The sequence below is a fragment of the Mus pahari genome, chromosome 11 (assembly GCF_900095145.1).
Source record: "Mus pahari chromosome 11, PAHARI_EIJ_v1.1, whole genome shotgun sequence".
Taxonomy (NCBI): Eukaryota; Metazoa; Chordata; class Mammalia; order Rodentia; family Muridae; genus Mus; species Mus pahari.
In genome coordinates this window covers 47,884,066-47,899,883 of record NC_034600.1, presented here as the reverse complement: position 1 = coordinate 47,899,883, position 15,818 = coordinate 47,884,066, and the positions used below count along the sequence as shown (strand labels likewise).

At 35.6% G+C, this 15,818-nt stretch overlaps 1 protein-coding gene across 1 annotated transcript in view; it reads right to left on the bottom strand.

Annotated features, from left to right (window-relative positions):
- Hcn1 (hyperpolarization activated cyclic nucleotide gated potassium channel 1) overlaps positions 1-15,818 on the bottom strand; it is a 356,122-nt gene that overhangs the window by 86,238 nt on the left and 254,066 nt on the right. Inside the window, exon 4 of the mRNA XM_021208583.2 lies at positions 1,147-1,365. Within this exon, the coding sequence (XP_021064242.1) occupies positions 1,147-1,365 (219 nt within the window). The remainder of the gene's footprint in view (positions 1-1,146; positions 1,366-15,818) is intronic.

The window sequence follows — 15,818 nt, the reverse complement described above, 5'->3', positions numbered from 1 at the left end:
AAAGCATTGTTTTCAGAAATGTCCTGTGCCATGGTGAAAACCCTTATATTCCAGAGTCTTTGATACAGGAAGATACTCTGCATGTTGTCCAAAGAGCAACATAACTGTCATGCCAGTCAAAAAACTGTTATCTACAATGGTGTACTACCAGCAAGGTGTGCTAAGGCACTGGGGACACAAATCTTGTAGGAGTAATCATCTAATAATTGATTTGATTCAGTGCCTACACCATGAGATGGAATCCTTACCCAACACTGCCTGGGTGATGAGAAACCTTAGAGTAGATAGCCAAGGGACCTCAGGTCAACCAGGTATTACTGTTCTGGAAAAAGTACCAGAATGCATAGGGTCTTGACAGGTCTATACTAGGCCCTCTGCACTTACATTGTGTCTTCCAGTTTAGTGGCTTTACTGGATACCTGCATGTGGGAATGAGCAGTATCTGAATCTTGTACCTTCGCTTGAGCTCTTTTCATTCTGTTGGTCTGTCTTGCTCAAATTCAATGTGATGGTTTATGTTTTATCTTATTATTTTTTATTTTGTTTTGTTTCTAAAAGGTGAATGAATGAATGAATAAATGAATGAACAAATGAAAACCTAACCACCAGGGTAAATGTTAAAAAATGAACAATCGTTTATAACTTCTGGGGGAGGGGAAAAAATCAGTTCTTTTTGGAAATATCAACCACTCCAAGGCAGGCCTCACTCTCAGGAGTTGTTGACCAACTGACATAAAATGGAGTCCATAGTTGGCTTCCCCATCCTCAAACCCACTATTCAGCCAAGGGTGACACCTTGTACTCCTCAATCCCCTGATGCCACCTCTCAAATGTTGGAATAACAGGTCAGTTACACCATACATGATACATGCTATGCAGGGATTTAAGATAGAGCACTACATGCTAGGAAACATGCTACCAACTGAGCTATAACAGAAATAGAATAAGTACTTGGAAAATTATCATGATGATATTTGAAAATATCAAAAAGATTGTATTTCCTTAATTATTTAATATTTAAATATATAGAGTTTAAATATTTCAGCTCCTTGCAGTTTTCATTGAGGAATATTGGTTTGCTAGCTTGAACAAAATTCAATTCTTAGGAAGACGTTAGTTGAAGATATGAGAGAGGAAACTACATACCTTCTCTTGATACTGCCTCCGTGAAGAGTCCAAAGACTGGATCAAAGCGGTGGCATGGCCAACAAACATTGCATAGCAGGTGGCGCCCACAATCATGCTAAGCATGGTAATCCAGAGGTCAGACATGCTGACGGGGGCTTGGGCGCCGTAACCAATGCACAGCATGTGACTCATAGCTTTGAAGAGTGCGTAGGAATATTGTTTTCCCCACGAATCATTCTGAAACAGGAGAGAAAGGAAAATTAACTGAGATATTAGGGTAATAAAAGGCAAAATATAGAAAACTGATCGGCATAAGCATTGAGAAGTAACAAGTGTGGAGAGTAACTATTAGCATGGCTTCTACCTGGATGCTAACCAAATGCCCCAATGATGTTCAAATATGTTCTATTAAGATAAAACAGAAAGAACATCGCTTTTTGTTCATGTGTGCCTCGTCATCTCCAAGTTTGCTCTTTTTGAAAGTAGAATCCAAGTTGGGAATACTGATCAAGTGTCATCACCGTAACATGGTTAAGAATAAATGTTGAGTTTCATTGAATGTTTTAAGGAAATCATAATTCTCTAATAAAGGTGTGGGTACGCTGAAAAATGTAGAAGGTGGGTTCAAGCAAAATGAATCCCAAGATAAGAATTTAGTCAATACAATATAGATCAGGTTTTATGAATGCAGCCTGATATTTGTGCAGCCTTCAATATGTTGTTTTGTTTTGTTTTGTTTTGTTTTTTTAATGAAAAGCAAGCCTGCTTGGGAAATACAGTCATATCTTACTGAAATTCTAAAAATCCTCAAAGCTGTCTTATATTAATTATGCCTTATAAACTTCTGATGTCACTTCAAAAGTTTATTCCAATCTCAATTTTACAGAATAAAACTTATCAAATAGATGTTCTCTTAAACAAAATTCTAAGCACCTTGTCTGTATGTTTTGTTGTTCTGAGACTGGGGTCTTGGTATATAACATAATGTTTAGGTGTACAAATATGTGCCCATCTTAAATTCAAGTGCCTTTCAAAGTTTGTCCATCTTCCTATATCAGGGCTTACATTAATTATGGGACAGCTATACAATCAAAATGGTGTGTCAATAACTCAGATCCAAAAGACAAATGCTAAAGGTGATAGAATATGAAGACTATTCACTACACTATTTTATTACTAATAAAACAAAGTAATAGTAACAGATGAACAGCTTAAAACTTTATAAACTATAAAAATGATATTTGGTATTGCTGTGATATAAAATATATTGAATAATTATATGTTAATCTTCATTGACTAATTTTCAGTGCATTTCTGCAAATCATTTCTTAGGCGAGCAAAATTTATGCAATTTTTAACTCCACTATCAAGGATAACATTCGTAGTAATATCAGGTGCTCTTGACTAATGTGAGATCACAAATACATTTTGATGTATTTTTTTAAATATTTGAAGTAAGATCTTTTGGTTGATACTACTGTTCCTGGAGTTATGAAAAGGTTTCATAGGCTGCGAGAATGTTAGGATGGATTTTTAATACATCACTTTACGATGTAGATTTCAGAACATCTGTTCAGGATGATTCATGCGGAATGATATTTCTATTAAGATTTAACACCGTAAGCATTAGTCTTGTGTTTATCTGAGTTGGAATTTTCATTATACTTTTATATTATGAGATAACTGGTTATAGCTACATAGAAGTGCCCAGAAAGTGGGTGCCGAAGCATTCTTCACTCAGCTTCCTCTGAGGTGTTCTCTTCTCACCAAGTACTGCAGACAGAAACACATCACTGGAAAGGGACATAAACACTGTGCAGTGACCTCATTTGTACCTGGTGAATTGCATCAGTTCGTTTGTGAACTTGCTCATTTTGTTCCAAGGAATTTTATTACCTAGGTAGGTTCATGTATTCATCAGAGCAGTCAAGGCGTTGAACAGTTCTACTGCAGGGATCATGTCTATTGCTTTTACAGTGTATTTAATGCTAATCTATGAAATGGCATTTTAATTCTCCCTCTGGCATTTCTGTAACTTATCAAGGTTATGCCAGAGGTGTACATATATATTTAACATTCTAAATGTCTGTTCACTCATCCTATAGATGTATAAACACTATCCTATAGCACTGCCCTAGAACACAGTTGAAAAAGTTGGTATGGTGCAGAATCTGTAGGGTTGGAATCCTGGAATTATGGGTAAGCTGGATTCTCACCAGGAATCCTGTTCTTAAGGTACCTTTAGATTTCTCGTGGTTGCTGTCACCTTTGTTTATGCTGTAGCATTTCCACTACTAACCGAGCCCCATTTATGGCTTGGCCACGTTGGAGACACATATGATGTCTCATTGTTGATTCATGTCTATATGTAGCCTGCTGCCCCACCAATTGGCAGGCATCTGAATAGCCTCCCATGTACCATGAGTGTGTATGTGTGTGTGTGTGTGTGTGTGTGTGTGTGTGTGTGCATGTGTGTGTGTACTGTTGCCGCTCTACAAGCTAACTCCATTGTATATGTTTTCAGTAAAATTTACTGAAACTATAAAAAATTCTAACAGAAAATTATTGAGAATGTTGAGATGACAGCAGTATACAACATTAACACATGTCAAGTCCTTTTGAGAGTGAGATTTTGGGCAATTTCAAACTCCCACGATCAGAAAAATTATTCTTGTTCACATAAACCTGGAGTAAATGACTTTTAAAAAGCTACAGAGGGAGGGGTCATGGGGTAGGCGGTAGGCAGAGGGGAAACTGGGAAGAGGGATAACATTTGAAATGCGTATAAATAAAAAAACCAATAAAAATATGTAATGTACAAATATATTATGTCATTTTCATTGATTTTATAAAATTTATGGTTTTGGGTTTTTTTTTAAATAGGATGTGATGTGATTAAAAAATAACTCACACTCAGGAGCATTGGAACACAATATGCTAGCTATAAAAATAAGCAGCCACAATTAGCAAACAGGGAGTTTTTAATGATACATGTTCCTTACTGACGAAGTGTAAAGACATACTGTGGCATTACTTTGTTCAACCCAGAGATTGCAAACGAACAAGTGCACACATTTAATAGTTAAAAACTCAGCTGATCACAAAACAAGATACTCATACGTTTATTTGTAAGGTTATCTTGTTCTGATAGTACAATGGACCCACATAAAAATTTTACTTTGTATGTTATTTAAAGAATATGTCAAGGTTTCAAGTTGTTCCTATTTCATGAACAAGAGACACTTAGATATTCCAGGAACAAGAAGCACATATTCAAAGAACAAGAGAGTATACTATGAAAGTCTTGAACAAACCCATTCTTTTAAAATAAACTATATTCATGAAATTCCAGTCATACCAACAAACCAAAAATCAGTTCATTATACACCACACTAACAAAGACGTTTAGCTATATGTTTTATTCAAATAGCAGCTAAGACATTCTTTTGTTTTATAAGACCTTAAATATTTTCTTAAATTCACACACAACTTCAATTATGAACCTTTAATATGGCAACTGTTATCTCCTGATTATTAACCACCTCATGTGCCTGAATAGGTCCACATACCAGGGCTGGAGGAACATCTTGGGACTCCTGTCACAGTGTCCTTTTTCAAACTGCATGATTCATTAAAGTTTTCCTTTTGTAGTGGAGATGACTATTAAATGTCATGCAGCTACTTTTACCATGTGGAGAAAGTGCATTGTTAACGAACCTTGACATATTTAGTTGGAAGGGGGATAATTAAAGTGTCCAAGAAAATTCCTAATTAATAGACACTTTCGTCCTGTTTTCGTTTTCTCCAGACAAGTTTTCCCCTCTGTGCTCATGATTGTACTGGAACTTGCTGTGTAGACCAGGCTGGCCTATGTAGAACCATCTGCTTTGGCCTCCTAAGTGCTGGGGTTAAAGGTATGCACCACCAGGCAGGACCCAAAAGGAACTTTAATTCTATTTTTATCATTAATTTCTTAGATTTCAGAAGTGTCAGTATAGAATACTGGAATGCTGGAAAGGAAAATCTGCATCTTTCTCTTCTGCACTTTATATTTTATTTTATTTTATTTTATTTATCGACACAGGTCACTTTTTGGACTCCTGTCTATTCTGAAACTCACAGTATAGACCAGTCATATAGATATCAATCACATCTGTCTCTGTCGCCTGAATGCTAGGATTTTAGGCCAAATGTCACCACATCTGTCTTAAGTCTTGTTCTTAGGGTAATACATTAAGATATCAGCCAAATTCGCCTTTGTACATTTATTTCCTCAGCAAATAACAACATATTTACATACATACACAAATGTACACATCAAAATACATAAGATTAACAGTATATCCAATGGAGTTTCTTACTTATTAAGTCAGAGATAACTTTTCTACTCATTTTATTTTCTACTTATCTTCTTCTGTTTTTCTTCACTTACATTTCCCAGAAAATCAGTTATTGAGCTTTTTGTACATTTCCCATAATCATGTAAATATTCACACATACACACACACACACACACATGTAGAGAGAGAGAGAGACAGAGAGAGAGAGAGAGACAGAGACAGAGACAGAGACAGAGAGAGGTGAGAGAGAGGGAGAGACAGAGAAAGAGGTAGGAAGGGAGGGAGGGAGGGAGAGAGAGAGGCGTGCATGTACATGTTAGGAATTCTATATAAAAATTGATGACACACACATCCCTAGGTACAAAACTCCTTCCCAAGGATCTGTGAGCCACATAACTATGTATAAGTTCATTGCTGTTTATGTTTATGGCATAATTTTTCATCCATTTTATACTCTTTTCTTGGTTTTGCTACTATAAACTGTTATATGGTAAAAACTTTATGTGCACATATATTCTTTCAATTTGATTTTTCAATTTGTTTAACATAATGACCAAAAATAGCAACTTTGCTGCAAAACAATACATAGAAGTACGTCATGAAACTTGTTTATTTTAGTTCCATTTTCCTATGTACCCTCAGAAGGTCCTTGCACATTTTCCAATTGACTATTAGCTTCAGTCACATTCTTGTTCTATCTTTATTAAGTCAGAAACTTCTCTGATGATTCTTGCCTAAACCGAGAGAAACTTTGCATATTGTTTCTGGGACTGCAAAGTAATATGGTCATTATGGAAAACAATAGAGATTTCTCTAAACTTTAAAATTAGAACTGCCATATGATCTATCTGTCTTACTACTGGATATACATTAAAGGCAATAAAGTCAGCATAAAGAGTGTTTATACATTCTGCTCATTGTGGAATTATTCACAGAACCACAATGTTGGACTCATGATGAATAAAGAAACTATAGCCTAAATAAGTATATTATTCACCAATAAAAAGACTGCAATCTTGCATTTGTGGAAACAATAGTGGTGATTGTCCTGGTATATAGGTTCAGAGAGAAGGTGATTGTTGAATAGTAGGTTATTAATGGTAAGAAGCAAGGGACCATGGTGAGCTCCTAAACAATCAAAGGACAATGTACTTCATGAGAAGTTACAAAAAATTTTGAGTATTTTAACTGTAAAATGTGCTAGTGAAGAATAATATTAAACTTAAATTGACTTAAACATTATGCAAGATATACATTTAGTGAAGCTTGACATAGTATTACCTTAATATATGCAATATTGTATATTTATTAGAATGGTAAGTAAAATTGTTCTGTATATTTTCTTAATATGCTCTGGGGTAGTTTTCTAGCCTCAGTATATCCTTTTACCAATTTGAGTATGTCTTACTGAAACTATAATGTCTATTGTAGTGGCATTATAATTCATTTTAATATATACTCAATGATAGTAGACTATTTCTATCCCAAGCAGAATGTAAGGTGAGTAAATTTGTAAAGGGATTGTATTAAGACCATGAGTTAAACAGGTTAAAGCATGGATAGTTGATGGTGGTTGTAGAGCAAACAATGTATTTATGCAGAAAGTATGACTGAGAATAGTCATAAAAGGCTTACAGTTCATGACAACCCTGGTGTCTGTTATTGAGAGAGCTGAAGGGATTGGGTTTCTTCTTGAACAGGGCTGTTGGACCTTGGATCCTTCTATTTTTCTCATCAAATGTTCACGTTTTGGACATCAAGTGAACATTTTTGCTCAGTCAAGTTCTCTCATTATTTCTTTTTATCTCCTTTTATTAAAAATACATTCTTTTCTCATTCAATACACAGGGATTAGTGTCCCCATTTTCTACTCCTCCCACTTCCTCCCTACTCTCCACCCTTTTTGTATCCAGTGCCTTTCTGTTTCTCATTAGAAAAGAACAGAATTCTAACAGAAACAACCAAATATGACCCAAGAAAATATAATAAAATGAAGTAAAAACTATCGTATCTAAGTTGGACATGGAATCTCAACAGGAAGAAGAGAGTCCTAAGAGGAGGCACAAGAGTCAGTGACCCACTCTTTCTCATTCTTAAAAGTCCCCTAAAACAAAAGAGTATTGGTCTAAAAAAGTATCCATAAAAATGACTTCTAATGATAATCTGCTATATCAGAGACCACTACCTTATAGAAGCTTTCTTGTTTTCTCCGGGCAGCAGATGGGAACAGATATAGAGACTCACACCCATACAGTACAAGGAGTGAGAGTCGAAATGGGACGTCTCCATCAAATCCCTTTCTTCTCACATCAGGAAATACCAAGGACGGGGAGGCAGAAATAGTTTAAGAGTCAGAGAGAGACAATGGAGGACACCCAAAAACACAGTCTTCTTAATCAACTAAGCAAGGTGCTTATGAGCTCACAGAGACTGAAGCAGCAAGCATAAGGCCGGCAGGGGTCTGCAACTGGTCCTCTGCAATCTGTCTTCTAACTTAGTATATTCTTTAGTGGAGTCCTGACTATAAATACCAGTGGGTCTCTCACCCTTGTGCCTGCTCTTGGGACTCCTTTCTATTAGGTTGTTGTGTCAACGTTCATCTTCTTATCTTTTATTTTGTCATTTTTGTTATCTCTTAGAAGCCTCTTCTTTTCTGGTGAGAGACAGGAAGGGAGTGGATCCAGATCGGGAGGGAAAGTGGCAAAAGAGTGGGAGGAATAGAGGTAGGAAAAACTATAATCAAAATCCATAGTATGAGGAAAGAACGTATCTTCAATGAGAGAGGGGGGAACTCCTTTTACTCCTTTTATAAGTTAGTTGAGTCATGGGATCTTATTACAGTAATATTCGAACATAACTAAGACTGAATTTCAGGCAGCAGTTCAAATATTCTTGAACTTACTAGGTAGTCTAAACTGGCCTTAAGGTCATGAAATTCCTTCTCTCAGGATGCTTTATATTGTTGGGTTGTTTGTTTGTTTGTTTGTTTGAGACAAGTTATCTCTATATTCTGCTTGCTGTCCTGGAGCTCATTATGTAGGCTAAGCTGGCCTCTCCATCACAGAAATTTACCTGCGTCTGCCTTCTGATTTCTGGGATTAAAGACTTGCCCAGCTTTGCAGAGGCTCCTGAATTCTGAGATTAAAGGCTCCTGTGACCATATTTGGCACAGGTATCATTCATACTGTCACTTGAAAAATAGTTAACAATGAGCAGAGAACAAAAATGACCTACTGAGAACACAGATTTGTCAACAGAAGAAGTAATACATACTTTTGATTCTATTACATACATTCTTTTTCTTTTTTTTTTTTAAGATTTATTTATTTATTATATATAAATACACTGTAGCTGTCTTCAGACACTCCAGAAGAGGGCATCAGATCTTGTTACGGATGGTTATGAGCCACCATGTGGTTGCTGGGATTTGAACTCCGGACCTTCGGAAGAGCAGTCGGGTGCTCTTACCCACTGAGCCATCTCACCAGCCCACATTATTTTTCTTTCTCTGTATATTTGTGTGTGGGTATAGGCCATAGAAAATATGTAGAGCTTAAGGTTAGAGGTAGACTATGGATATAATGAGCATTAGATTCAGATTTTCAGGTTTGGCAAATTCTTTGCATACTGAGCAATCAGGCCAGATCAAGAGCTAATATGGAATCCATGTAGTTTAGTACTAGAAAACAGACTATAATTGTCAATCTTTACTGCTTTTATTTTTGAAGGTAGACTACAATTATAGACAAAACATTCAGAATACAATACAAATGATCACCATAAATATCACATTCAACACAAAGAGTACCTAAGGAAAGAATAACTAGAAACCAAAATTATGGAAAAATCCAGAAATATGTCTTTATATAATAATAATTATTGGTGTTATTATGCATTTTAACTCTTCCTATCTTTTAAAATTTACCTCACTACATTTTAACCTATCATGACAATAATATAATCTAATGCATTGTAGACCATATATTAAATGCACTTTGGCTTATAGTGCAAATATTTCAATTTATCTATAACTTGATTTCTAATGAAAGTAAAAAAAAAAGTTGCCTGTGAGATAATTTAATCAAAAACATGACTTATCTTCATTAATTCAACAATGTTCCTTACAGAAAAACTTTGTATTTTTAAGGTGCTTTACTTATTTAATTAATTTATTAACAAGTAATTATCATTGTCGATAACTTGTGCGATGTGAAGATAATTCAGTTATAGAGTACATGATAGTATGCATGAAGCATGTGCTCTATTTCTAGTAGCAAAAACCCAAACACACACATACACACACACACACACACACACACACACACACAAACATTCATGTTTGCCAAGTTCACCTGAGAATTTTATTATATAAGTAATGTAGTTTAAGATTTTCCTAATTTGAACATAAAATATTTTCTAGGCATTTTCTGAAGATTTTCTAAATTTTTCTCAATTTGGTATAACATAATTTTCAAAGAAAAAATATAACTTCTTATCATAGTGTGTTCTAGACCTTATATGCATATGACATCCTAATTCATATTCAGCATCTTTGGCTTTAAAATGTCAAACAAAATTTTCAGCTCCACCATGTCACAGGAGCACATGTTCCACTATGTTCATAACAGCCTTGTTTGTAATAGCCAGAAGCTGGAAACGACCCAGATGTCCCATGACAGAAGAATGGATACAGGAAATGTGGACATCCTGAGTTTTGCAGGCAAATGGATGGAACTAGAAAATATCATGCTGAGTGAGGTAACTCAGACTCAAAAGAACATGCACTGTATGTACTCACTAATAAGTGGATATTAGCCAAGAAAAAAAAAATTTACAGAATACTCAACACACAGTCCACAGAACTCAAAGAGGTCAACAAGCTGAAGGATCAAAGTGAGGATGCCTCCGTCCTACCTGGGAGGGAGAAGAAAGCAAGGACAAGGCAGCTGGGAGGGAGCTGGGAGGGAAAGGGGATGAGCAGATGCATAGAGGGGTACCTGATTTGTTATTGGTTGGGAGAAAAAGACTGAAATCACTGAGGGCCTGCAGAAAGAATGGAAACATAAAACCTTGCGAGGTATGAGGTTGGGGGGACTCTCCAGAATGCACCAGAGACCTGGGAGGGGAGAGACTCTCAGGATTCAAAGAGTGGAACGTTAAATGAAATGCCCTAAATTGGGGAGGTGGAACTCGTAGAGCACAACTCCATCAGAAAGACAGGGCATCAAGTGAGGGATGGGGTTGCCATCCCACAGTCACACCTCTGACCCATAATTGTTCCTATCTGGAAGAATAGTTGGGATGGAAATGGAGGGAGGCCTGAGGAAAAGAAGGTCCAACGCCAGGCCCAAAATGGGATTCAGCTCAAGGGGAGACCCCAAGACCTGGACACTATTACAGAGGCTATGGAGTGTTCACAAAAAGGGACCTGTCATGACTGCCCCCTGAAAGACTCAGCAAGCAGCTGAAAGAGTCAGATGCAGATATTTGCACCCAACCAATGGACAGAACCTGTTGACCCCTGTGATTGAATTAGGGAAAAGCTGGAAGAAGCTGAGGAAGAGGGCGACCCTGTAGGAGGACTAGCAGTCTCAATTAACCTGGACCCATGAGATCTCTCAGATACTGGAACACCAACTAGGCAGCATACAACAGTTGATATGAGGCCTCCAACACATACTGCAGAGGTCGGCCGGGTCTGGTTTTAGTCAGAGAGGATGTACCTAACCCTCAAGAGACTGGAGGCCCCAGAGAGATTAGAGGTCTGGTGGGGTAGACGTGGGCATTGGAGACATCCTTGTGGAGACAGGGGGGCTTAGTAGGAGGTATGGGACTTGGAACAGTTGGAGCATAGACTGGGAGGGGAATAAAATCTGGAGTTAAAAAAATGTCAAAAAAAATTTCAGCCCACCAGCTTTCAGAGAAAGTGTAAATTTATTACTACAGAAGGCTAAATATCCCTCTATTAAATACCTGAATTCATTGATATTATAATGAGTACCAGTATAAATATGCTAGGAAAATACAATCTCAGGAAAATCTGAGATATAGTTCATTAAGAGTGGTGTACTCACAAAGAATCTGGGGCGTAATCATAAGCTGGAAGAAGCAAGAGCTGTGTGAGATTAGCAAGCCTAAGGCATTTGATGACTGTGCTCAACCTATTTCTCCAATCACTGAAGAAATAAGTTATTTTCTCACTTGTAGATACAGAAGCCAGACAGATGCATTGGGGAATTCTATGATTAAACATAGAACCGAGTATATTTTTTTTCTGGAGAGTGACAAGTCGTGAACTTAGCATGCTGTCAATTCCTAAGAGTATATGTTCATTTGAGTATGTCATCATTTTTTTCATGAGTACCTGTGACTGTAGTCAGCACAGAAGGTGTTTGATCTTCTTCAGTTTCCCAGGCTAGAGGACAGCAGCCATGATTTGACTTTTGCACTGTTGTACAACGAGTAGTGATTGCAATAGATTTGGGTGTTTTTTTGTTAGTATATCTCTGAAATCATTAGATTGATATGCTTATGACAAATAAAAACAATTAATAACCCCTCGAAAGAAGTGTGTACGTTAGATTGAAATGTTATTCATAACTTTTAAATACCCATATCAATGTGGTCAACTTGTTTTCTTCAGTCAGAGCATGTGCGAGTTCATCTTAAAGGAGACTGAGAAAGAAGCAACTAGTCATGTTTGCTTATAATATCAAAATGAACTTAACCAAAGGAAGTGACCCTTTTATTCAGCTATTTGTGATGGAATAGACTTTATTTAATCACAGAAAAGAACAAAATTCTGTCATGTGACATCAAATATCTAACACTAGAGCTCAGTAGTTAAGTATATATTCATGTTAAGTGATGTAAGCCAGATGTTGATAAGTAGTGTGTGTTTTCTCTCATTTGTGGAATCTGTGATATAACCATATTTTATTCTGGGGAAAATGGATTGCTTAGGGTGAGTTTAATGACAAATGAGAGAAGAAAAGTAAGAGAGTTATGGTAAGGGGTCGAATTGAAATCTGGCCTCAATGGGAGGGAAGGGCCTTAGATCTCTGGAGGCTTGATGCCCCAGTGTAGGGGAATGCCAGGGCAAGAAGGCAGGAGTGGGTGGGTGGGTTGGGGAGCACCCTCATAGAAGCAGGCGGTAAGGGGGATGGAATAGGGATTTGTGGAGGGGAAACAAGGAAGGGGGATAACATTTGAAATGTAAATAAATAAAATAACCAATAAAAAATAAGTTAAATGAAAAGATACGCATATATTCAAATTTCAAGATGAAATAGCATTTTGTATTTTACACGGCAATTTAAAATTTTATAACATATATGAAATCAAGTCAGAACAAATTTATTCTTCAGTCAAAAAACCTTTTTCCTTTTTTCTTGGTCAATTCATCCCTTAAGGTTTCTGTGTATTTTTTTTTTTTTTTTTTGCTTCAATAGTGATGATAAAACACAAAATTTACAGAAACTAGATTTATAAATTAAAAATTAATGATGTTTAAGATAATGGATATTTTTGTCATTTTTAGTTTAGTGTGGTACATTATACTAGGAAAAATTAAAACAGATTGAAGTGTGGCTTGTCTAATAGCTCAAATTTTATACTAAGAATTCCATAAGATTGTTTTGAATCAAAATTATTTTAAACATTTATAGTGATTTCACCATGATTTTCTTTTTTTTAATGATTTTCTATAAGAAAAAACATTTCTATGGCCTACTTGCTTCTACAAGAAGAATGAACATTTTAAATTAAATACTATCATTGAATAAATTGATTTTATTTAGTTATTTAATTTTAAAGCCAAGTAGTTTTATAAGGATGACTCTCAAACTTATACCTATTATGATATTTTCACATATTGATCATGAAAGCCTTGTAAACAAAGTAAGTAAAATGAAAATGTGAACAGGGACCTAGAAGTTTTGTAAATTTTGTTTGAATTGGGGTGTCATATTCTTGTTGAGATATTTGACCTGGAACACACTATTTGAATCAAGCTGGCCTTGAACTCATCGTAATGGCTCAGTCTTCTGGGTACCAGAATTATAATAAAGACCCGTCAATTCTAGGTGAGCAGTTCTTCCTCTAGGCTCAAATTTCTCTTCTAAATAAACAAAGCTCATACCAGGTACACAAATGAAGCAGCATAGTTATGCATATAGGCCATTCCTCTGATATTAATTTTCAATTCTTATAAATATTGGTATTAACAAAATATGTATTTAATATGTTTTGTTACCAGACACAAAAACAAATTATTAGATAATATTTTTTGATAATAATTCGAAGACTTGCCAGTTTATGTGGTACATCACATAATAGGATAATTTGAATTTGATCCTATTAAAGTATTAAGTGGAACAAACTTTAAAAGACTGTCACCCATAAAGTCTGTAGATTTAAGGACAAATAATCATAAAGCTTTCTGTTCTGTCCCTAATGAATTTAACCAAGTGAAAGTCCAAATTGATTAATGATGCTTGTGTATTTGTATGATTGATTATAATCCACATGCATATGTTAATACTTTCTACTGCTATGTTCAATTCTGACCTTTTCACAAATGCATGTCATGAGAAATTTATAAAATCCCATTTCAGATATAGAAATAACTAAGAAACTGAAAACGAACTATAGAGAAAACAAATTTGTATAAGAACATAAACTACTTAAAATTTAGTCCTTTCTGTTGAGTATTTATATGGTATTCATTTTGTCACTATAAAAACATACTTTCGCCTGTTTCTAGCTCTGACCCTCCACCTCAGCAAAGGTAGAATTTTCTCTTAACATTTTATATATCTTGTGTATTGACAGAATGCCATAGCTTTCCTACTTTTTCATTTTCTACATGGATTTCCACTGGGCTTATGTTCTCTCTACCAGAGCTAAGCACTGACACTGAAAACAAACAAAAATATTGATCCAACAATTTTGCTAATACATTTATAAAAAGTTGCAATCATAAAGCATATGGGAAAAATACTTGTTCTATTCATTGAGAAAACTAAGTTTTCTGTTATAACTGTCATACATATACACATATATAATATATTCAGATGTTTCAACTTTATTTTACTCTACTATGTAGGAAGGATGCATCCCTACTATGTAGGAAGTCTCATCTGATTTGCCTATCATTATATGATACACAAAAGATTCCCAAAGAACCACGTCTTTATGATTTGCCAGTATTATTTCTTCAGTAGTGGTCAGAACCACAAGCAAAAACATCAAGTATGGTTTTTATGAATCTCTTATAATAACATATAACATCTTATGATTATCACAATAGCTAGTGGAAGCTACAATGTCCTTTTTATATTCATCTTGGAATGATGATATAATTCTGAGTTCTGTTAACTTGCGCATGGCATCACTGTAAGAACATCTGTCTCTCACATGCCTGACATACTGTCTATAGGCACAATACATTTTAGGCAGCACCTTGTTATCTTGTGTTTGGTTCACATAGAGTGTTTAAGAAGAAAATCAGAGCATGTTCTGCATAAATTGTTACCATTTTAATAATTGTAGTCTAAGTCAAATTATTATCAATTCAGATCTGGGAGAAACAGTATGTCACAAAATGTCATCTTTACTACCCAGTGTTGCCATAATGTCATCAGTCCTTAGTACTAAATCATGACATCAGCATTTAACAAAATTGAAATTGTGTAATAAACATGTCTTTTGCAAAAATCATATCAATCTCAGGATTAAGTGATCATTCTAACAGCTGTGTAATAATTATATAAATTACCAACCACACATATTAGTAAGATCTAAATTCTGAAGGAATCACCTTAAATTGCATATACATAGACAAAGCCTTCAGCAACAAGTAATTTCAAGATGCTATATTGCTCATGCAATCTAAGAGATAAGCCTGGGGAATATTCTGCCGTGTAAGGTGGTGAGAAAAGACAGGAGGATTGAGCACTCAGCTATTTTTAGCATCCTAACTCTCAACTTAACGCTCTTACCCTATGCTGCCGCTCAGTGTGTTCTGTGTACTCTTAGCAAGTAATGCATCTGTTTCAGCATTCCTTCGGGGATAATCTGTTTTGACATTTAAATCCACATAAGTTTTACAGAAATGTAATATTTATAATTTACAGAATCCTTGATCAGATCCCGTGAAAAATTACACAGAAAATTTAAACACCAAATAATACTTAGAAGAGGTAAGAAGCAGAATATATTTTGTTAAATTAATAGAATAATACTATATTTCTCTCTTCCTCCCTCCCTCTCTCTCTTTGTCTGTCTCTCTCTTGTGTGCTTGCATGAATGTATGTGTGTATGTGTGTGTGTGTGTGTGTGTGTGTGTGT